Source organism: Rhamphochromis sp. 'chilingali' (assembly GCF_963969265.1).
Source record: "Rhamphochromis sp. 'chilingali' genome assembly, chromosome: 16".
Taxonomy (NCBI): Eukaryota; Metazoa; Chordata; class Actinopteri; order Cichliformes; family Cichlidae; genus Rhamphochromis; species Rhamphochromis sp. 'chilingali'.
In genome coordinates this window covers 2356565-2381125 of record NC_137943.1, presented here as the reverse complement: position 1 = coordinate 2381125, position 24561 = coordinate 2356565, and the positions used below count along the sequence as shown (strand labels likewise).

Sequence of the window (24561 nt, the reverse complement as noted above, 5' to 3'; positions counted from 1 at the left end):
ATGTACGTTCTCTCTCACACACACACAAACACACACTCTCTCTCTCTTTCCAGTCTACTCAAATTCAAATTCAAATTTTATTTGTCACGTACACAGTCATACACAGTACGATATGTAGTGAAATGCTTGGACAACTGCTCGTGACCTAAAGAAAACAAAAAAGGAAAAGGCTATGAATAAGATAGGAAATAAATATGAAAAATTAAAAAGGGTAAATTTAACTAGGAAGGAATAAAATATAAATTAAGGTTAAAAATGAAATAACTGTACAACACAAATTAGAATGAAGGGTAAATTTAACTGGGAAGAATAAGATAAAATATATAAATTAAAGTTGAAAATAAAATAACTGTACAACAAAATACACAATATAGAACTATATAAGAATGTATGAAGAAATATAAATAAATATATACACAATAACAGCAGCATATACACAATAACAGCAGCGTGATTTAAGTAATGAAGTGAAACAATGTCCAGAAAGTCCAGTGTGTGTGTAAGAACTGTATGTGTGGGTCAGTACTGTGTGGTGGTGTGATTGAGAGACCGTATCGCCTGCGGGAAGAAGCTCCTCCTCAGTCTCTCTGTGTTGGCCTTCAGGGAGCGGAATCGCTTTCCTGACCTCAACAGAGAGAACAGTCTGTTGTTGGGATGGCTGAGGTCCTTCACGATCTTCCTGGCCTTGGTCCGGCACCGCCTGCTGTAGATTGAGTGCAGGTCAGGGAGCTTGGAGCGGATGGTGCGCTCAGCTGACCGCACAACCCTCTGTAGAGCTCGTCTGTCCTGCATGGTGCTGTTCCCGAACCAGGTTAAGATGTTTCCCGTCAGGATGCTCTCTATGGTGCAGGAGTAAAAGTTCCTGAGCACCTTGGAGGGCAGTTGGAAGTCTCTCAAGCGTCTGAGGTGGTAGAGACGCTGTCGGGCCTTTTTCACCACGGTGTTGATGTGACAGGACCATGACAGGTCCTGCGTGATGTGAACTCCGAGGTATTTGAAGCTGTCCACTCTCTCCACTGGGCACTCGTTGATGACGGGGGTCTGGTAGTTCCTCTCCTGCTTAGTGCTGAAGTCCACTATCAGCTCCTTTGTCTTACTGACGTTTAGAAGGAGGTTGTTCCTCTGGCACCAGTTCTCCAGATTCCTAATCTCCTTCAGGTAGGCCGTCTCGTTGTTATCAGAGATCAGGCCCACCACGACGGTGTCGTCAGCAAACTTGATGATGGTGGTGGAGCTGGTAGTGGCCACACAGTCATATGTGTACAAAGAGTACAGCAGGGGGCTCAGAACACACCCCTGGGGGGCTCCAGTGCTGAGAGTGGTGGAGGCTGAGACATGTCCGCCCATCCTTACTGCCTGTGGTCTGCCAGTTAGGAAGTTGGAGATCCACAGACACATAGATGAGCTGAGTCCCAGATGCTCCAGCTTGGTGGTGAGTGTGGAGGGAATTATGGTGTTAAATGCAGAGCTGTAGTCTATGAAGAGCATTTTAACATAATTCCCCCTTCTAGTGTCCAAGTGAGTGAGTGATGTGTGGAGGAGATGAGAGATGGCATCGTCTGTGGAACGATTTGGACGGTAAGCAAACTGTAGTGGGTCCAGTGTGTCTGGTAGTGAAGAAATGATGAAGTCTCTGACCAGGCGTTCAAAGCACTTCATCACTACTGAGGTGAGGGCTACAGGGCGATAGTCATTGAGAGAAGCAGGGTGGGGTTTCTTCGGGACAGGAACAATGATGGACTCTTTGAAGCATGTGGGGATCACCGACTGAGATAAAGAGATGTTGAATATCTCAGTGAACACAGGAGCTAGCTGGTATGCGCAGTCTCTTAGGATACGACCTGGGATGCCGTCTGGTCCTGCTGCTTTCCTGGTGTTCACTCTCTTGAAGGCTCTCCTTACTTCATGCTCGGAGATGACGAGCACGTTTCCGGTGCTGGCAGTATCTTCCTGTCTGCATCCGTTAGCGCCGCTAACACTAGCATCGTTGGAGACCTTAGCTGCAGCCTCGAAGCGAGCATAGAAAGTGTTCAGCTCGTCTGCCAGAGTCACGGCCGCGTTCGTCATACCGGTTGTTGGTGCTTTATAGTCCGTTATTGTCCTTAGTCCCCGCCACAGGCTCCTAGAGTCACTCTGTTGGAGTTGTGACTCTAGTTTCCTCCCGTAGCGCTGCTTCGCCTCTTTCACCGCCCTCCGCACGTTATATGACGCGGCTTTGTACGGGTCCATGTCCCCCGTCATGAGTCCCTCTTCAGTTCTGCACTCTTCAGTTCTGCACTGTCCAATAAAAGTGAAAAATGCCCAGGACATTCTAATGATGTTTTTCTTTGAGCACAATGTATTAAATTGTATGATTTCTGTTTTGTTACTCCTGATGCAATATGATGAAGATGCTACTTCTCTCGCCTCTTCAGGTGTATCTGTTCCAGAGAGCATGTCAGGGTGGAGCCCGGCTGTTAGAACGCTCCGCAACATCACCAACAACTCCGACATGCAGCCTGCCAATCGAGCAGCCAGCGTTCATGTAAGAAACACAGCCTGCTTCCACTGAGCACCAGCACTTCTCACATTGGCTAGAAAGGAAACGATGCTAAAGGAGTGTGCTTTGAGTGGTTATTTGTTTTCTGTGTTTATTGGTTCTGTTTCACATTTTCAATCATTACTTTTGCACTGCGACAGTGACACACATGCTGTTGAAGAAAGTAAGAGCGCGGGCAGTAGCTATTACAGACAGGGCCGTGAACCTTAAGAGTTGTACAGTTGTTAGAACAGCATAGATGGAATATTTGGATAGTACTGCAAAGTGGGAGCACAGGGTGCGTAGAAGATTTCATTGAGATATTCACTGTGTCTTGGGTGGTGAGTTATGCTGAGTCGATGGATGCTCCATGAGACTGCACACGTCAACTCACATTTGAATCTCAATCGTGATGTGACTTCCCACGGTTAATCTGATCAACCGATACAAAAAAATGAATGTTCTATCAAATAGAATGAGAAGCAAATCTAGCACTCCCTAAATCCCAACAACACAGCTGCATATAGCATATCCAGTCACAGCTGTTCCTGCCCGCGTAGCTCGAAGTTTGCTGGATGTAGTCCGAATGAGTAGCACTACATTAAAATACAGACGGAAACAAAAATCAGAAGAAGAGCCTGTGTGTCTTCTAATCTACATGCACATTAGGTTAACGGGGGTTCTAAGCTGGCTGTAGGCATTTTTACTAGTGGCCAATACGGGTAACACACTTCTGACCAAATTCTGTATGTATAAGTTGAACTTGGCTTCCAAATCCAATTGTTCTCAACTTGTCTGGCTTCAGGACGCACCACCATCACCTCTTAACGATAAGCCGTGACCCAGATTTTCAGATTCTGAAATTTGGTGAATGAAAATATTGTGCGGTTTGAATCTGAGATGGTAGATCATAATATCACAGTATGACAATACAAAAAAACACACTTTTGGGTTGCAACCCACCCGTTGAGAATCACTGGTGTAGAAATCAGTGGAAAGGCAGCTTCTTCTATGTGCCCCGCAATCACCTTATGATCCAATAAAGACTTCAGGTCTTGAATGGGCAGAACAGTTAGGAGCATGCAGTGTTAAAAAACATTAAAAAAAATCAAGCATGAAGCGCACATTCAGTTTCACTTCTACTCTTTGGATTTTCACTGTTCTTTGTGGCTGGCTGACAGACTAACTACAGCGCAAGCAAGAGTTGTCCACAGACTGGAATGCATGTATTGTACACTGCCTCCAACGACAGCAGAGCTCTCTGCAGACAGATGGTCTGACTGCAGCAGAGCAGACTATAAACTCAACCTCTGCTGGACTATAAATCCCGCTTTATTAGTTTTTCATTCAGATCTTCAGCTGCACTTGTAATATTTGGTTTGAAATATGTTACGGTGACATAAGGCTTACATACCATTGGGGGATGGTGACCAAGTCTTTTTATGTAGAGGCTGTAATCATGTCATGTACATGTATAAATAGTTATGTTCAGTGATGGGAATAACCCCATTACTTTTTTCAGTAACAAGTAATCTAACTAATTACTATTTCTATCGTTACAACGCCGTTACCGTTACTAACAAGAAAATGCGGTCGCGTTACTGTTTTTCAACGGACAGTTGAAGCTGTGTTCAGCTTACCGCACCTTATATCAGTTGCACGGAAGTAGCTGTAAGTAATCTGGGCGCTACAGCTTTAAAGCAGCTGCGCGCTCCCGCGGGAAACAATAACTTTTCGGCACAACACCTGGAGCTCAGGGGGCAAAACAATGGCAGGAGTGCTGCTGTTTGACTGAGGAAGAATAAAGTAGTCGTGGTAAGCCAATCACATGACCACTTCAAGATCACAAAGCAACAAGGTGATATGTACCAGTTTTTAAATTGTGTTGATAGGCCACGTAAAACCAGGGTCATAATAAACAATCCGGTCTTTAAATCTGACGTCATTAGCCGTGCCTGGGCCCAAACTCTGCTGCAGGTCCGTAAGTTCAACGATCACTGCGGCATCACTGACAGTTAAAAACTGTCTAAATCCTTTCATCTGTAATAAAATGATCAGCGTTCTGCTCTACCAGGTGTAACAATTAGGTTTAACATCCATGAAAACGGAATTTATGAAATTTAACGGAGTTAGAAGTTAGCAGGAAGTTGGCTCGCTAGTTTGCATCTAAATATAATATACCATGTTCTGACTGAGGGATTTATGAAACAAGTTAAGACGTACAGCTCTGCTATCATTTCCGACATAAGTGAAGACAGGAAAGTAAACAGCAGGGACATTTGTAGGGTTACTGAAGTTTGGCTAGCTGGTATATAATGATGTGCTACGTGGTCGCTAGTGACACAGCTATGTTAGCTGGAGGATAAATACTAACTTTTATAGTTTTGTGTTGTGTGTCAGAACAATGAGGTGACTGCTGTCTCCAGGTAAAAACAGGAGGAGTGACACACCTGCTGCTGTCAGACCTGCAGCTAGAGCAGGGCGATATGACCAAAAATATTTATCACTCTATATACATTTGAAAATTTGCGATAACGATATAACTGACGATATAATTGACACTAGACAAAATACTTTACAACTCCACAACTTTATTAGTGCAAAAAACCATCAATGTATTTTCTCTTAAACAAGCAGCTGTTTTTTATTTTATGTGCATTAAAGTTATATAAAAACGTAACAGTGCAAATTCCTCGCTGACAGTTTACCCAAAAGGCATTTCCAGTGGAAACTGGCCGACATATCCTCAGCATAACCATGTAGAATATCCACAAAACCTAAAAAGAGCTTATACACACACAGTACGGTAATATTATGTTGAAGCAGAGTACGTATCACTTCGCGAGGCTCCGCCTACGATAGCCGTAAAGCTCCAACAATCCATCAAGCGGTGCGGCTTCGTAGCTCAGCAAAGTCGTACTGAAACATTTGACAGATTTTCGAGCGCCGTGCACATAAAATCGTTTCGAGGTCAGTAAACACAACCAGAGTTCATACATAAGGCACACGGGATTAGTTACTAACTTAGTTACTTTTTTGAAGAAGTAACTAGTAACTATAAATAATTACTTTTTTCAAAGTAACTTGCCCAACACTGGTTATGTTATCATCAAGACAAAGTAAAAAGAAGAGACTTAATCTCATACAACTGTCTTTAAATCGGAGAATAAAAATAAACAAGATTTTTGGAAATAAGTTTTGGGACTAAACAAACTATAAAGACACAGGAACAATAGGAGCTCTGAGCTGTCTCAGATAAGCAGCAAGCAGGTCAGCCAAGATGAAGGTACTTCACCTCATTTTTCTGGAGGTGACTGCTGTTGTGATTTGGCGTTGTTTAAATAAAATTGAAATAAATGTTTTGATCTGCGTCAGACAAACACAGTCGCCAGTTTGTCCAAGAGACTGTCAGTGAATGACAGGCTTCTGGAGAACACAAAGTTGTGTGGAAAGTCTGACTCTAGACAACCTGACACTAGGGGCTCATGCTCCTTGGGTTGTTTCTTACAGCGGGCATGTTTCCAGATGTGCTCCTCATGCCTTTTCCTTTTGAAAACATCCTCAATTTGCTGTTCCCCCAGCAAATTCTCATTTTCTCATTTCATTTGATCATCTCTTTTGTAGATTATCCAGCCTGCTAATCAAACAAAGCCACTGGAGCAGCAGACGAATCAGAGTCATGCTCAGACCCTGAACAGCACCAATGTTCTTCTCTTCAATCAGGCCAAACTGACCAGTCAGCCCCTGACAGCCGAGCAGCAGCAATTACTACAACAGCAGCAGTCAAACCAGGCCGCTCAGCAACATCAGCAGTTATCACAGCAACCACAGCACCCCATGATGCACCTTCAGCAGCAACAACAGATGATGCAGCTACAACACCACCCACAACAACAGCCACAGGCTGCTCAGCAACAAGGGTTCCCACAGTTGCCTCTACAGCAGCAGCAGTTCCTACAACAGCAGCAGCAGCAACAAATGCACCAACAGCAGATGTTTTCCCAGCAACAGCAGCAGCATGTGTTCTCCCAGCAGCAGCTGCGACCTCAGCAGCCCTTACGGCCTGGACTACAGCAGTTGCAGCAGCAACAGCTGCTGCAACAACAGCTGCAGCAGTTGCAGCAGCAGCAAAGAATGCAGATGTTACAGCAGAATCAACAGCAGATGCACCAACAGCATCTACAACAGCAGCAGCAGCACTTCATGCAACAGCACCATCAGATGCAACAAAAGCAGCATTTGCAGAACCAGCATCAGAACCAGCAGGCCGTGCAGCAGCAGCAGACAGCTATGCTGCAGCCACCGCTCCAGCAGCCTCCTCACGTCTCCCAGCTGTTTGGACACGAGCCGGGCCAAGAAAGTGAGTGAAGTCTTGATTACTGTGGGCTAGGGTCACATTTATACTGCTAGAACTAAAGAAGGCCAGAGTGAAGCTTCCCTCATTGTATTTAAATCATCACATTAAAAAAAAAAATCATTTTCAACCCAACCATCCACGTTCAGACCTTTTTTCCACACATGGAAAAGTGTGAAAATTAAATGACTGAGAAATTACAACAGAGAAAAAATAATTTTGTTTAGACCTACTGCCCTGTAGGAGTGTGTCTGAATCTGAAGTTACAGTTTAAAAGATCAAAACATTTAAAGGTACGGGAATAATTTATTGTCGTAAAAAGAAATGTCAAACAATTAAGAGCAATGAAAAAGGGATTAGTAGTAATAGTGCAAGAATTTGAATAATTTATGAATATGCTAGATTGTTACGTTTTTAATATCAGTACAGTTGTAAGACTGCTGCAGGGCAATGTGCACGTCCAAAACGTGGGCCTTGAATATGAAAAGTATACACATGTTTTCCAAGTTATAAGAGTTAAAATAGCATTTTGTTCATTTTTGTGACTTAGAAAACTTTGATGTGAAATTCTAAGTGTCTATTGTTGCATCATTGTGTAACACAACTGGGGTGACTGTAGCTCGGGAGGTAGAGCAGGTCATCTACTGATCGGAAGGTTAGTGGTTTGATCCCTGGCTCCCCAGGGTTTGAACAATGTTGTTTGAATTTTAGTTAGTAAACAATTAAAAGCATAGAAGGGAATGCTTGTGTGAATGTGGCATGTAGTATAAAGCGCTCCGGGAGAATAGAAAATCACTATATAAGAATCCGTCCATTTACCACAACTATATACCATTCAGATATTCACTAATTGTTTTTTGGACTTTTAATCATATTAAGTTTGTACAGGACAGTTTGGTTTTAGTTTTGTTTGTTTTTTTTTAAATAATTTTTACTCAGACTTTTGATTTTTGATGCATCTTTCACAAATTATAGATCCTGATTCATTTCTATGGTAAGAGAAAATTTCAGGTTCTTAAGAGGGGTGAATGGGCTATTTTATTAAATTTATCTTTTTTCAGTTTAATTCAATTCAGTGGAATTTAATTTATATTGTGCAGTTGCTCAAGGCACTTTATATTGTAAAGACCCCACAATAATACAGAGAAAAGACCCAACAGTTAAAGAACACCTTTTAAGCAAGCACTTGGCAACAGTGGGAAGGAAGAACACCGTTTGAACAGGAAGAAATTCTGGCAGAACTAGGCTCAGGGAGGTATCTGCCACGGCTGGGGGTGAGGGGAGAAACCGAAAACAAAAGAGAGCCAGAGTTTACTAAAAATGAATACAAATTCCAGAAAAGTTGGGACTTTCTTTTAATTTGAAACACTTTGAAATCACATGAGCCATTTTTTTTTTATTCACAACAAAACAAATAACATGACAAATGTTTAAACTGAGAAATTGTACACCTTCATCCAATAAATGATGATTTTGGGTCCTTCGCTCTAGTTAGCGGTGAGCACAGTGCATGTGAAGGGCCTTAAGGTGCACATCTCAGGACTGTGGGAGGAGCTGGAGTACCTGGAAAGAACCCACACAGATTCAGTGGTGGATTCAAACTCGGAACCTTCTTGCTGTGAGGGAACAACTGCTTTGGTACAATCATTGTCTATACCCAAACTTTGGCCCATAAAGTTTTTATTTCGATGTGATGGCTTGAAATGAGCCAAATATAATTTTATTAGGCCCTCAATAAAGTAGCTGCATGCTCTACCAGAAGCTGCTGCAGTCTTCAGGAAATTTAGTACAATGATTTTCCATACTTGCTCTGCTCTCTGCTATAACAACATCTAAATTGCTTAGACTCAGCTAGAGATGCTTCAGGTTCTTTGTGGTGGGCTTGTTTAAGGGCCTGACAGAATGAGTGTCACGTATAATAATGATAATAATTAATAATAGTAATAATTTATATAGCATTCTTCACAGGATAAGAACCACAAAATGCTTCACAATAATATAAAACAGATGTGCAAAAACAACCCAATCGATCATTTAGCACAAATCTAATTAAAGCCAGTCTAAATAAATGAGTCTTTAGCTTTTGTTTAACTCATTCACTGCCATTGACGTCTATAGCCGTCAATGGCAGTGAATGAGTCAATGGGTTTAACTCATTCACTGCCAATGGCTGGCAGTGAATGAGTTAAAAGAATGAATATAATCAAGGCGATGTAAAGATGGAGGCAAAGCATTCCACGTCTTCGGGGCCGCCGCTCTAAAAGACTGATTTTGATTAGCCTTTGAGATGATGATGTCAGAGATGTAGGCAGGAGCGTCACGACTCAGAGCTTTGAAAGTCAGTACTAAGATTTTTTTTTTTTAACGAATTCTAAAACGTACTGGAAACCAGTGTAATGAGAATAAAACCAGCTCTCTTTTTCGTGTCTTTGTTAAGAGCTTTGCAGCAGCATTCTCAAACAAAGAAAAAGGCTGTTGCAATAAGCGAGATGAAATAAAAGCATGATTAACTATTTCCAATTCAGATTTAGACAACAGGGTTCATAAATATATATATTTTTTTTAGCTGAAAGAGGCAGTTCCTAATTATCTGTCGAGAGTGTTGCTCTAGGGATATGGTAGACTCAAAAAATAACACTGAGGTACCTGAGGCTCGGCTGAACAGAGGAGCCAAGAGAACCAAGATGCTGTTTGATTACAGATATTTCGCTGTCGGGAGCAATAATTACTGTTTCGGACTTCTCTGAGTTCACCTGCAAGTAAGACTGCCACGATTAGTCGACTAGTCACGATTACGAATCGGCGACGACTAATTTAATAGTCGACGCGTCGTTTGAAGCTTTGTAAGATCCCAAAAGGTGCAGGAATAAGTAGCAGGATTTAAGAGTGTAATAGCGGACTAAAACAGAAGATGGCAGCACTGCATGTCCAGAGATGCAAGCTGGACCCCGAACCCTGAAGAAGAAGCTGTGTGCGGTAGAGCAGGGCGATATGACCAAAAATATTTATCACGATATACATTTGAAAATTTACGATAACGATATAACTGACGATATAATTGACACGAGACAAAATACTTTACAACTCCACAACTTTATTAGTGCAAAAAAAACCATCAATGTATTTTCTCTTAAACAAGCAGCTGCTTTTTATTTACAGTGGGGCAAAAAAGTATTTAGTCAGCCACCGATTGTGCAAGTTCCCCCACCTAAAATGATGACAGAGGTCAGTAATTTGCACCAGAGGTACACTTCAACTGTGAGAGACAGAATGTGAAAAAAAAAATCCATGAATCCACATGGTAGGATTTGTAAAGAATTTATTCGTAAATCAGGGTGGAAAATAAGTATTTGGTCAATAACAAAAATACAACTCAATACTTTGTAACATAACCTTTGTTGGCAATAACAGAGGTCAAACGTTTACTATAGGTCTTTACCAGGTTTGCACACACAGTAGCTGGTATTTTGGCCCATTCCTCCATGCAGATCTTCTCGAGAGCAGTGATGTTTTGGGGCTGTCGCCGAGCAACACGGACTTTCAACTCCCGCCACAGATTTTCTATGGGGTTGAGGTCTGGAGACTGGCTAGGCCACTCCAGGACTTTCAAATGCTTCTTACGGAGCCACTCCTTTGTTGCCCGGGCGGTGTGTTTTGGATCATTGTCATGTTGGAAGACCCAGCCTCGTTTCATCTTCAAAGTTCTCACTGATGGAAGGAGGTTTTGGCTCAAAATCTCACGATACATGGCCCCATTCATTCTGTCCTTAACACGGATCAGTCGTCCTGTCCCCTTGGCAGAAAAACAGCCCCATAGCATGATGTTTCCACCCCCATGCTTCACAGTAGGTATGGTGTTCTTGGGATGCAACTCAGTATTCTTCTTCCTCCAAACACGACGAGTTGAGATTATACCAAAAAGTTCTACTTTGGTTTCATCTGACCACATGACATTCTCCCAATCCTCTGCTGTATCATCCATGTGCTCTCTGGCAAACTTCAGACGGGCCTGGACATGCACTGGCTTCAGCAGCGGAACACGTCTGGCACTGCGGGATTTGATTCCCTGCCGTTGTAGTGTGTTACTGATGGTGACCTTTGTTACTTTGGTCCCAGCTCTCTGCAGGTCATTCACCAGGTCCCCCCGTGTGGTTCTGGGATCTTTGCTCACCGTTCTCATGATCATTTTGACCCCACGGGATGAGATCTTGCGTGGAGCCCCAGATCGAGGGAGATTATCAGTGGTCTTGTATGTCTTCCATTTTCTGATGATTGCTCCCACAGTTGATTTTTTCACACCAAGCTGCTTGCCTATTGTAGATTCACTCTTCCCAGTCTGGTGCAGGTCTACAATACTTTTCCTGGTGTCCTTCGAAAGCTCTTTGGTCTTGGCCATGGCGGAGTTTGGAGTCTGACTGTTTGAGGCTGTGGACAGGTGTCTTTTATACAGATGATGAGTTCAAACAGGTGCCATTCATACAGGTAATGAGTGGGGGACAGAAAAGCTTCTTACAGAGACGTTACAGGTCTGTGAGAGCCAGAGATTTTCCTTGTTTGAGGTGACCAAATACTTATTTTCCACCCTAATTTACGAATAAATTCTTTACAAATCCTACCATGTGGATTCATGGATTTTTTTTTTTTCCACATTCTGTCTCTCACAGTTGAAGTGTACCTCTGGTGCAAATTACTGACCTCTGTCATCATTTTAAGTGGGGGAACTTGCACAATCGGTGGCTGACTAAATACTTTTTTGCCCCACTGTATGCATTAAAGTTATATAAACTTTAACAGTGCAAATTCCTTGCTGACAGTTTAACCAAAAGGCATTTCCAGTGGAAACTGGCCGACGTATCCTCAGCATAACCATGTATAATATCCACAAAACTTAAAGAGGTTATACACACACAGTACGGTAATATTATGTTGAAGCACAGTACGTATCACTCCGCGAGGCTCCGCCTACGATAGCCGTAATGCTCCGACAATCCATCAAGCGGTGCGGCTTCGTAGCTTAGCAAAGTCGTACTGAAACATTTGACAGATTTTTGAGCGCCGTGTACATAAAATCGTTTCGAGGTCAGTAAACACAACCAGAGTTCATACATAAGGCACACGGGGTTATAAGGGGCTCTGTCGACTTTCAGAAAAATCAAAGGATTGATTTTAAGTGCGCCGTATTTTCCAAACAACACGGTAATAACGACGGCCCGCTAGCATGCTCTACCAAAAATAGTGTTCGGTTGTATCTGACGGACGAAAGCTAAACCAATTCCACACCACTGAAGCTGCAGCATTTTTACAAACCAGTTCTGGTTCATCTGTTTCATTCAACGATCCGCTTTCGCTCTTCTCATTCTGTGTCACCGCCATGCTTTTTTCACCATGTGCGTATGAAAACAAAGGCACTGTGCATGCACGTTTTACCCATATTCTATCGCAATATTTCATTTTCTTATCGTTGCCCAACATTATACTATTACCGTGAACGGTATGAAATGGCCCAGCGCTAGTGTCCGCTTTCATAGCTGTGTCCAAATTTAGTGGCTGCATCCTTCGGAGGCTGCATTTGTAGGCCGATTACGTTACAGCGACGCGGCAAAGCCTGTCCAAATTCGAAGACTCCCCTAAATGCGGCGGAATAATGCGTCCTTCATTTCCCCAGGTTTGAAGAATGGGTCGGGCGTATCCTTCGTGGCCCAACCTATCCCAGAATTCATAGCGCGGTCCAGCCAATTCCAGTTTCCAACAATGGCGGCGGCTACTTAGTTTGAATATTACTCTTATGACTGTTTCTGGGTCACAAAATAAACTTTTGACATATTTTCAGGTGAGAATGTAGCTGTGTAAACTTCAAATATCTGCTCGGTTTATCAAGACACCACATATTTGCAAAAAGTTCTCCGATGTTTTTGGAGACGTCTGTTACAGTACTTCTGGCGCCGCTCCGAGCTGACAGTCCTTTTTTCTCTTTAATATATGTTTCTCTGTTGTTTTGTGTTTGTTTTTGTTTCCCCCCACAATGGAGCTCAGAATTCTATCGTGTTCTTTATTACATTTTTACGGCGTCTTTGTCCGGAGAGCGCTCGGAGGTCCGACCTCCCATTGTTTACAGCAGGGATCAGCTGTTAGCCCTTGGAGCCTCCGTTGCCCTGCCTACCGCCGAGCAAGCTAACATCCCCCGCGAGGTGAGGAGGAAGAGACGTAGTTCTTGGGCCGGGACCGGGCGTCGCAGTAAAGTTAGCAGGTACCGGCCAGCGATTCCATCTATTATTATGAGGAATGTGAGATCTCTCCCCAATAAAGTAGACGAACTAGCAGCCCTTACCCGACATCAGAGGAGCTACAGGGAGTGCAGCCTGATGTGCTTCACAGAGTTTATCTATCAAAGAGACGCTATGCTGTAAGGACATTGAGCTGCTAGCAGTTAGCATGAGACCGTACTATCTACCTCGAGAGTTTACACACGTGATTATGATAGCTGTGTATGTCCCGCCCTCTGCTAGCGCTGCAGCAGCCTGTGAGGTCCTGCACACTGTAACCAGCAGACTCCAAACACAGCACCCTCAGGCCCTTTTCCTGATCTCTGGGGACTTTAATCACATCTCCCTGTCCTCCACTTTCCCCACCTTCACCCAGTATGTCACCTGCTACACCAGAGACAATAAAACATTGGACTTATTGTATGCCAACACCAAGGAGGCATACAGCTCATCACCTCTTCCTCCCCTGGGGGGCTCAGATCACAACCTGGTTCATGTCCATCCTGTGTATAAACCTCTGGTACACAGAGAACCAGTAGTGAAACGCACAGTAAGGAAATGGTCGGCAGAGACTGAAGAGGCCCTGAGGGACTGTTTCCGTTCTACTGTGTGGGACAACCTCTGCAGCCCCCTGTAGGATGACCTCAACAGCATCACAGACTGCATTACGGATTACATGAACTTCTGTGTGGACAACACCGTACCCATCAAAAAGGTACGTTGTTTTTCTAACAACAAGCCATGGATAAATCCTGAAATTAAGGCTCTCCTCAAGGAGAAGAAGAGTCTTTAGATCTGCAGACAAACAGGAGCTGAGAGTTGTTCAGAAGAAGCTGAAATGAAAGATAAGGCAAGGGAAGGAAAACTACAGCAGGAAGATGGAAGAGCAGCTGCAACAGGACAACAGAGGGGTTTGGAACAGCCTGAAGACAATCTCAGGACAAAAACCAACCCCCCAGGCTGCAGGAGACTTGGGGTGGGTGAATGACCTAAATAAATATTTTAATAGGTTTGATCAAACACCCACCCCTCCCACAGCATCGTCCCCCCTGCTGCAATCTCCTTCATCTTCAGGGCCTGCCTGTCCTTCATCTCAGGACTTCACACCTCCCAGCTCCCAGTCATTACACCCACCCCCAGCTTCTGTGGACTCCAACATACACACCCCTCCCCCAAAATCCTCTCTTTCTATCTCAGCACTTCAAGTGAGGAATGAGCTTCGCAAGATCAAGGTGCGGAAGGCTGCAGGTCCAGATGGCCTCAGCTCCAGGCTCCTGAGATGCTGCGCAGATGAACTGTGTGGCATCCTAGGATATCTGTTCAACCTGAGCCTGTCACTGGGGAAAGTATCACAGCTGTGGAAGACCTCCTGTGTGGTACCGGTACCAAAGACCTCCCATCCCAAGGACCCCAGCTGCTACAGGCCGGTAGCCCTGACATCGCATCTGATGAAGACCCTCGAGAGGTTGGTTCTAAACCATCTGCGCCCCCTGGTGAGGTCTTCATTGGATCTGCTACAGTTTGCTTACCAGCCTGGCATTGGGGTGGAGGACGCCATCATCTACCTCCTGCACCGAGCTCTGACTCACCTGGAGAAGCCTGGAAGCACTGTGAGGATCATGTTCTTTGATTTCTCCAGTGCTTTCAACACAATCCAGTCACGACTTCTGAGGGACAAGCTGGAGCTATCAGGAGTGGACGACCACATGTCCCAGTGGATACTGGACTACCTCACAGGACGCCCACAGTATGTGAGGACACAGGGCTGTGTCTCTGACACGCTGGTCTGCAGTACGGGGGCCCCACAGGGAACTGTGCTGGCACCGTTCCTCTTCACCCTCTACACTGCAGACTTCTCCATCAACTCCCCACGCTGCCACCTACAGAAGTTCTCTGACGACTCTGCCATAGTCGCCTCATCACAGGTGAGGACGACTCAGAGTACAGACAGTGGACTCTGGACTTTGTGGACTGGTGTCAGCAGAACCACCTGCTGATCAACGCCGGGAAAACCAAGGAGTTGGTGGTGGACTTCCAGAGACGCAGACCCACCACACTGACAGCGGTGAACATCCAGGGAGTGGACATTGAGATAGTGGACTCTCATAGGTACCTGGGTGTTCACCTGAATAATAAACTGGACTGCAGCCACAACACTGATGCTCTTTACAGGAAGGGTCAGAGCAGACTCTACCTGCTGAGGTGGCTGAGGTCATTTGGAGTCCAGGGAGCGCTTTTAAAGACCTTCTATGACTCTGTGGTGGCATCTGTCATTTTTTACAGTGTTGTATGTTGGAGCAGCAGTTTATCAGTAGCTGAGAGGAAGAGGCTGGATAACCACATCAGGAAGGCCAGCTCTGTTCTGGGATGCACCTGGACCCAGTGCAGGTGGTGGGAGACAGAAGGACTTTGGCCAAAATAACATCTCTGATGGACAGTCTCCCAGCCCATGCATGTAAATGTTGCTGAACTGCAGAGCTGCTTCAGTGTCAGACTGATGCATCCTCGATGCATGAAGGAGCGTTTCTGCAGGTCCTTCCTCCCTGCAGCTGTCAGACTGTACAATCAGACCTGCTCCCAACAAACATAGATGTTCACATCAGCGCTGTAACTGCAAAAAGTTAACCGATTCGCACTACAACCTGGTTTGCCTCTTATCTGTAGTTATTTTTATTTAATTTAATAACTGTACAGTACTCTGTATATAGTAACCATTGTCCTCAATGTAAATATGTAAGAAAAATTGTGTATGTTTCTGCTCTGTGTCCTGCGTACTGTTTGTTTGTATATGTGTCTTTTTGGCTGCTGTTACAACCAAATTTCCCCTTGTGGGACAATTAAAGGATTATTCTATTCTATTCTTACCCACCAGCTCGATAGCTAGCTGGGGTTCGAGGCTCACTAGAGCCGGCGAGAACACCGGACTCCCGGCACATCGTTTTCAAACCCCCCGCGGTCTTTCGCTACTCAGGTTAAACATGATATATAAGTCACTCAGATAATTTAAAAATGTTATTGTTTGGCTTTTTTCAGTGTTTTATTTGTTCCTCAGTAAATTGGTTTGACTGAGATTAAAGTTATAGTTTTCACACAGCTGAATAAACGTCAAAGAGAGAACTGATAAAACAGAAGTGTGAGATGGTCGAGAGTTTACTCCAGTGTGCTGTTATATTTTAAAATGTTTTTTAAATTTTTTTTTAAATATTTTTAAACCTGAGACAATCTGCAAATTTCATTAAAATTTAATAAACTATCATCTTGTCTTTATTTTTAGTTAGCACAGACCTTAAACACTTCAAGCTGCAAGCTAATGATAGTTAAATAAGAGCAGATGCTGCTGGTGCAATAAGCTGTACATTTTACATCCAGTGGATGATGATCTGATTAGTCGACTAAAAATAATTGGTGACTAGTGACTATCAAAATAATAGTTTGTGGCGGCCCTACCTGCAAGCCACTGTTCAGTGGAAGCTAAACAAAGCATTTAAAAAGAACAACTTTTGAAGCTGAATATTATCAGCATAGAAGTGATAAACAAATCAGGGAACTGACTAATTATAAGTCCTAGAGGTGTACAGGAGAAAAAGAATAGGTCCAAGAACTGAACCCTTTGGTACCCCACTAGTCAGGTTCTTACAGTGTGACATAAACTGATTTGCAAAAATGCTACAAGATCTGTTGGAAAGTTATGACTGAAACCACTGCAAAGCCAGACCGGACACATCGACTACATCCCGGAGCCTGTTCATCAGGCTGGTAGGGTCGACGGTTTCAAAGTCCAGCAAAACCATAACTGTGACTATGTCGCTTTAAGTAATGTGGTTTCCTTTGAGTGGCATCCAGACTGAAATTTGTCATACATCTCATGTTTTTCTAAAAAAGCCCCAAGTTAATGTGAAACTCCTTTTTTCAGAATTGTAGACAATAACGGGAGCTTGGAGATGGACCTATAATTCTTAAATTCTGTTGGGTCCAAACTGCTCTTTTTTAATATCGGGAAAAACAACAGCATGCTTAAAGGGCCGAGGGACCACACCTGTTAAAACAGAGGCATATCTCTACAGTGAGGAGCCAATAGCAGAGAGAGCTTTTTTTAAACAGCCCAGCAGGTAGTATGTCATTTGGACAAGTCGTGATTTTCATTTTATCCAACAGAGGTGAAAGGTCATGTATAGTCATTGGGTTAAACACTAATAGGTGGTGTAATGGCCACACAGAAACTGATGTGCTGCTGTGCTCACAGTCAGCAGCAGCACAGGTCGAAGACGGGAGAAAGAGTCAGCTCTGATGGCTGAGAGGACAGCAGCTGTTTTCACCACCTATCTTTCCAACATAGGAGACTCCAAGTAATACAGGGTGACTGATTATCTGTTGCTGGCTTGATATTGTTTTGTGTTATTGCGTGACTTGTGCTTTAATGGGTGAGTTTAGATCACAGAATGCACTGAAACACAGTCACACAAAGTCTGTGTGACCACAAACTGAACCTGTCCAAGTCTTTTAAGTCTAATTAAGAAAATAAGCACACCTGCTGATTGAGATGATGAATTTCTATAGAAGGCTGGGTCTCTGGTAACTGCAGGATTGAAACTGCTGTCAGTCCTGCACTCTCTTCAGTCTGTGATTCAGTGACAGTAATTTCTTTCTTTCCGCAGTCCCACAGGATGGCTTCCTCCTGGGCTGTGTGTTTGGTATTGCCGACTATCCAGAACAGATGGCTGACAAACAGCTCCTTGCTACATGGAAGAGGGTAAGTCACTGAGAGAGAGTATGAGTACCCAAGTAGGGTGAAAGACAGGAAACAATGCTGAGCATCAGACAGATCAGTGTTTGTTTACCGATCTCCTTCGTCAGGTCATTCAGGCGTGTGGAGGCTCAGTTGATCCAACCCTAACCAGCCGCTGCACACATCTGCTGTGTGAAAGTCAGGTCAGCAGCATGTACGTACAGGTAAGGATGTCTCCCATGAGAACAGACACAGTTTATGGAGTGTGGAATCCCAGTATGACTATCATAAATGTTTTCGTACTCATTCATTATTAGGGATGGGTATCGTTTAGGTTTTATCCGATACCAGTACCAAACTGGTACTTTTGAAATGGTGCCGGTGCTTAAAGAATGGAGAACACAAACTTTGTCCAAAAACCTCTCATGTTCAGCTGGTTTTTTTGTGAAAAGATAACAATGTTAGCCTTTTCTGCAGCTATGGGGCATATATGGTATCACTCTTGGCTGGAAGCAGTGCTTAAACAATGGAAAAAACACAAACTTTGTCCAAAAACCTCTCATGTTTAACTGTTTTCCACTTTTCTTTGGTCATTTTAGCCTTTTTGGCCAGGGTGAAGGGAGTATCTGCCATCAAACAAGAAGATAGCTGCATGTAACTACGACGGTGTTTGCTAGTTCACCTTACATGCATTCATGTAATAGCGTGGTTAGCCTACTCAGCGTAAATTACACACGAACAACATTAAGCTACTCACGCAGAGAAGAACGGCTGCTGCTGCATCATCATCCTCATCATTTCTGCTACACTGGCAGGGCTACGGCTACACCCGCAGTAGATGTGCTCGGTGTGAGGTCTCGCAGCAAGCTATCAAATAGGGTGGATTTCTCGGCTTTTAAAAAAAAACGCTATGCGTCGCCAGGTGTTTCATCACATTCGAGGTGTTACCTCCTTTGCACAGTATCAGCTTAAAGCACTTGTTGCTGCTGAGTTTGCATCTTTTGCTGTGAAGTACAGCCAGACTTTGACCGCTTCGCCTTGGGCATTTTTAATCTGTAGCTCTGCTCTAAAAGAACGTACGTACCTGGGCCCGCCTACTACGCTTACAAAGGTAAAATGATTGGCTAGAATCCAAAGTGTATCACGTCTCAGGGGGGAAAAAAAGCACCAAAATAAAGCACTGAAATGTGCGCTGCTTTTCGGTCTGGTTACTACCGTTTATGTCAGAACCGGTGCGATACCGGTACCCATCCCTAATCATTATTGGCCTTTAACTGGAGTGCAACATTTAGTATCACCTAATTGATACTTTATTGCGATGGAATGAGACAAACCCTTGAATGGGACCGATATTACCCGCTGTCTCCTCAGAGTATAGAGGATAAATACTGAACTTCTGCTGGTTGAAATTGAACCAAAAGCACGTTTCCTCTTCCAGGCACTCAGAGAGGGGAAACGCTGTGTAACTGCCCACTGGCTCAACACTGTGCTGAAGAAGAAGAGGATGGTTCCTCCTCACCGGACGTTACATGTGCCATTTGCCTTCCCTCCTGGAGCCAAACCCTGTTCTCAGCATGTACGTCTGCCGTTTCTTTTAACAGTAGTTTTTCTACAGTCTTTGTACTTGGTGAACTTAATGAACTTCAAAATACTGCACTCCAATTGGCAGGAAGCATTTCTGCTTGTCAGATCTTTACTCCAGCTCTCTGTTGCCGTCTTTCCTCAGATCATATCAGTGACGGGTTTTATGGATGCTGACAGAGATGATCTAAAACTGATGGCCTACCTGGCTGGTGCCAGATACACCGGATATCTTTGTCGCAGTAACACTGTCCTCATTTGCAAAGAGTAAGAGTTGGGGTCGGGTAGATGAGTTCCTCTTTGGGTATTCTTTTGTACTGCACGCAGTATATCCATAGAACTCAAACTATACAAGAACTATCTTACTTTTGGTTTTATGTCGTTCTTGGAGTGTACTCCTCCTCATTTGTATGTGTGAAGGACTCAGCCTATCTTCAAGCTTCTCTTTATCCTAAGTGTTAACCTTTTTTAGTCAGATCAGATGCTTTGTTTTGTTAATCCAGCATTTTCACTCTTTTATTTCCCAACTTTGTTGCAACTTGTTTGAAATGTCTCATTTTCTTTTAAACATTTTTCAGTTGAACCTTCTTGTGTGAAGGTTGAACGTTCAGTTTGCTTGAGAACCTTCACTTCTCAAGCACACTGTCAGTTTTATGGTTGTCTTGCTAATATCACTTTAGACCCAGTGGGCTTAAATATGAGAAGGCCAAGGAGTGGAAGATCCCTTGTGTGAATGCCCAGTGGCTGTGTGATATACTGCTGGGCAACTTTGAAGCACTGAGACAAATCCAGCACAGCCGATACTCCATCTACACACATCCTGAACCACTGGTGCCTAACCCACAGCTGGTCCAGAACCTGCTTGGTATGTACGCCGTCACTGGAGTTGTTACGTAGTGAGCAATTACATGAAGATATTACCCAATATCTCTTACTTGCCACACACTCTCTCCTGTGGGGTATGCTTAGTTAGTCTAACCTGACTGGAGCCACACAGCTCTGGTTTTGTGTGGCTTGATTTTGGTTCGTCAGGAGAGTGAAGAGCTTTTGATGTTTTATCACTTGGAATGGCCACACTTTAAGATACTGTCGTGATTACCTTGTGCATTTCTCTGTAGCCGCTTGGAGAACACCAATCAAAGTCTCTTCTGAAGCTTTGGCGGTGAGTTTTTGTGTCACAGTGTTCTTCACATTCTTTTGTTTGGAATGTCGAGAAGCTCCGTAACCCCTCTCTCAGCCTGCTCTGAATCCTCTGCTCCAGACAGTTTTCCGACTCTTGGATTGACATAACGTCACACATTTCTAGCTTTAACCACAACACCTCACACACCTCTTCAGTTGTTGGGGGCAGTTATTCACAGGAAAATATCTGTGTGAGAGTGATTTGTTTTTTAGTGCGTTTGTCCTTAAAAAGTTGAATCAGTCATAGAAGAGAGAGAAGCAACAGAGGAACAGTGTACCGGCTCGTCTGATTGTGCTTTTGTGGCGTCTGTTTGGTGTTTAGAGCCTCCAGCTGCTGCAGAAGCAGAAGATCAGCGACTCAGCAAACCCACCTGCAAACAAGAAGGCCAGGTCGGTATAGCAGGTTAGGGACTAGCCTGTCACTCCTCTGCACGAGAACAGAGTTGGACCACACACCCTCCAGACTGCCATGTTCTAATGATACTTTGCATTTCTGTCTCTGAAGACTGGAAGAGATCCAGTCCCCGAGTAAGAAGCTTCCTCCAGAGTCCACTCCTCGGGTCATGTTCACAGGCTTTGAGCCTATGCAAGTACAGCAGTACACCAAGGTGAAAGCAGCCTTCCCACGCTCAAACATTTAGTGTGTTGTTAGACTGAAGCTCAGATTAGTGAGAACGCTGAAGTTACTCTCAAAGCACATCTGCAGCCTCAGCTGCTATTTGAATGTGTCCCCTTTCCTCCTGCAGAGGTTACATGCTTTAGGTGGTGAGCTTGCAGACAGCAGTCAGAAAGTCACTCACCTTGTGGCCAGTAAGGTGACTCGCACCGTCAAGTTCCTCACTGCCATGTCGGTGGTCAAACACATAGTCACCCCAGAGTGGCTGGAGGAAAGCTGGAGGAGTCAGAAGTTTGTGGGTATGTTTGCGTCCCACCCCTCCTTTTTCTTATCTAACTGTGTTTTGTAGAGATCAAAGTGGAACTGAAATTGGTCTTGTGCTGCGGTTTTACCTGTATATGTTTCGTTAACGGGAGCAAACCTGTTGTGTGTGTTACAGACGAGCAGAGTTGCACTCTGAGGGACGCAGAAGCGGAGGTGTTGTTTGGCTTCAGCCTGGAGGAGTCGCTAAAGAGAGCCCAAAGTGCACCTCTCTTTAAGGTCCTCTGACAACATAACTGCTGTGTTCAACCAAAAACCGTCTTTTTCTTGATGCCAGTTAAAGAATTCAGAAGTAGGGCTGTGCCATGTGACCAAAATCATATCCTGATAACAATATATGTTCTGGGAACCCGACTTGTGTGAAGTGTTTTCAGCTGGGCGTCCTGTACCTGGAGTCAAGTGTTTTGACCGATGCATGAAACTATATTTTTAGATATAAGTTGTAACGGCCGCTGTTTTCTTTGTATTTCTTACATGCGGCGCTGCGGGGAAAAGCGTTTGAGTCTAAGGTTTATTTTGAGCACCTGACGGCTCTTTTTTTATTGCTTCTCAGCTCTCTCCATCCTCTTTCACGTGATTCTTGCATTAGAAGAGGTTTGTTGTGTTTGAGTCTGAGGTGGACCGGTTTGCAGCATAATTTGCATAGTACAGTTTTCTGGTCCGTGTCAGAGTTTGTATAACCAAACCATGTCCATGCTACAGCCCCTCGTTTAGGAATAAGGTCCTTGATTTGTTTTGACTGGTCTGTTTGGAGCCAGTTGTTCCTGCCTCCTCTTCACTGGCCATGCTGGGATTCTCTGTGCCCCGATGAACAAATATTGCTGTAAACAGTGTGCTTTGCAACACCATGAAACAAACGATAGCGTATAATTTGAAACGACAGATGTTTTCATATCTGATGTATTTCGTCATATTGCACAGCCCTATTCAGAAGTGCTAAACTCATTTTACCTTTTTGTTCAACTATTAAAAAGTCACTCGTGCTGATGATCACACAACAACATTTAAATATATTAGGCCTTTATATATAGTGGGTCAGTTGACTGAACTAGTATATTTAAACTGAGCTGGACTAACTGGAAACCAGTGTACTAATTGTTCTGATGATTAACGGTTGAGTCTCTTTTTGCGTTTCCTGTGACACGGTGATGCAGGGGAAGTACTTCTACCTCACACCAGGGATCTGTCCAAGCCTCAGCACAATGAAGTCCATTCTGGAGAGCGCCGGAGGAAAGCTGCTGACCAAGCAGCCCTCATACAGAAAGATCATGGAGCACAATCAGAATAAGGTGCTGAAAGTTGCTGCAACTCTTTCATGTCTCTAGGCACTCGTAAATGTCCACAGAGGTGGTGGGTTCTTGTGACAATATGGCAGAAACCTGGGAGGAGTGTAGCTTTTATTTCATGTATTTTCATTTCAGCACAAAATAAAACAGACATGTGTTTGACAGAAGTCTTTTATTACAGTTTTTCTCTATAAATCAGTAACCACATGTTGGCATTTGGTTGCAGAACCTTCCGGAGATCATATTAATTTCCTGCGACAATGACCTTCACCTCTGTAGGGAATACTTCTTGAAAAACATTGGTAAGATGCTCTCCCAGGGCCCACTTGTATTTATCCTCATTTTATTTTTTTTACAGAGTGTCTTCATAAAGTTGACATTGTGTTTCATTTGCACTCTTGTGGTCTCTGTTTTCCAGATGTCCACAATGCTGAGTTCATTCTGACTGGAGTTCTCACCCAGAAACTTGACTATGAATCATATCCTTTACAGTCTCACAGCAACTAGTTTAGTTTGCTGACATGTTGTATGGCTGAATGATACTTTCAGTCTTTAAACCCAAAATGATCCCAAATTAAAGCTGTAGAGTTGTTCTTCCAGGCAGGGATCATGCAGTCAGTGGGAAACAAACGCATTAGTCACATGTCCTCTTCACTGCAGTGTGGACTAAACACACTATTGGGAGATTTGTGGATTCATCACTCATGATGAATCCACAGTGATGAATCTAATAAGTCTGCCTGAGATTGCACAGGTCTTCACTTACTGTCATGTTATCTATGAACTAATGCACACATGCCAATCGTTTGGCATCAACAAAAGTACGCAATAGGGGTATTTTCCAAAGCGGCCTGGAGCCCCTCCCCTGTAATACTAATGTGGATGTTATTACCAGATAGAGGCCAGAACTGCAGCTGCGTTTGAGCCCATGGAGAAATGTTTTGCTGTGTGATGTAGAGTGACCGGATGGTGGTGTTACTGTGTTCAGTCAGTTTCCTTGACAGTCACACATATAAGTTCACTTGATGACGCAGCAGTGAAGCATAAAGAAGAGGACGCGGGACAGAATGAGGACGACCGTGTGTACAGTCCAGCCACACTGACTTTTCTATGTTTTTATTTCTGTGCAGATGTCTCCAGTCTTTTTGTAGCCTTTTGTTACCTGTTTGAGACGAATTAAATGGATGTTATTTTTGTGAAATAATTGTTTAAATTATGGAGGATGAAACTTTGTTTTCTGTTGTTGAGAATAGGATGTGTAAAGCTTCAGCTCACAAATGCTGCTTTTTGGAATAAAAACTACACTTTGATTGTGAAAAATGCTTTCAGCTTCATACCTGATCAAGAAAACTGTTAATAACTAAAGTAAAACATTAGCTTTTTAGATAAAGTTAATGTCTGTGCATGTGCAATAAAGCCTCATAGCAGAGTATGCTAAATTCACAATTCAAGCAGTCACGCAGTAAAAGATGGACATGTTGAGAACAAAAGGTCTGTTGACTTCTCATGTTTTTGAGGGTTTCAACGCTTTCTCGATGTTATTCCTCCCAGGTTTAAACGGATAATTCCTGATAGAATTAATTTAATTAACTGCTAATGAGGGTCTGGGGTAGTTACTGGTGAAGTTCTAATTGCTGGCTGTCAGACAGACAGCCTGAGATCATGTGGGTGGAAGTGAGACGTGCGGCGTCGCCTGCGGTGCTGTCCTCAAAAA

General features: G+C 43.7%; 1 protein-coding gene across 2 annotated transcripts in view; it reads left to right on the top strand.

Moving 5' to 3' along the window:
- paxip1 (PAX interacting (with transcription-activation domain) protein 1) overlaps positions 1 to 24179 on the top strand; it is a 31338-nt gene extending 7159 nt beyond the window's left edge. The window contains exons 8-23 of one of the 2 annotated variants that reach the window (XM_080906933.1): positions 2415 to 2524; positions 6242 to 6878; positions 17791 to 17885; positions 17990 to 18085; positions 19300 to 19437; positions 19588 to 19709; positions 20123 to 20307; positions 20561 to 20604; positions 20947 to 21014; positions 21130 to 21232; positions 21371 to 21539; positions 21680 to 21780; positions 22716 to 22850; positions 23074 to 23149; positions 23266 to 23330; positions 23862 to 24179. In XM_080906933.1, the coding sequence (XP_080763059.1) occupies positions 2415 to 2524; positions 6242 to 6878; positions 17791 to 17885; positions 17990 to 18085; positions 19300 to 19437; positions 19588 to 19709; positions 20123 to 20307; positions 20561 to 20604; positions 20947 to 21014; positions 21130 to 21232; positions 21371 to 21539; positions 21680 to 21780; positions 22716 to 22850; positions 23074 to 23149; positions 23266 to 23330; positions 23862 to 23873 (2156 nt within the window). In that variant the 3' untranslated portion in view covers positions 23874 to 24179. Of the gene's footprint in view, positions 1 to 2414; positions 2525 to 6142; positions 6879 to 17790; positions 17886 to 17989; positions 18086 to 19299; positions 19438 to 19587; positions 19710 to 20122; positions 20308 to 20560; positions 20605 to 20946; positions 21015 to 21129; positions 21233 to 21370; positions 21540 to 21679; positions 21781 to 22715; positions 22851 to 23073; positions 23150 to 23265; positions 23331 to 23861 lie in introns of both variants that reach the window. The other variant, XM_080906932.1, reaches the window with a different exon arrangement.
- Positions 24180 to 24561: the final 382 nt, after the last annotated feature.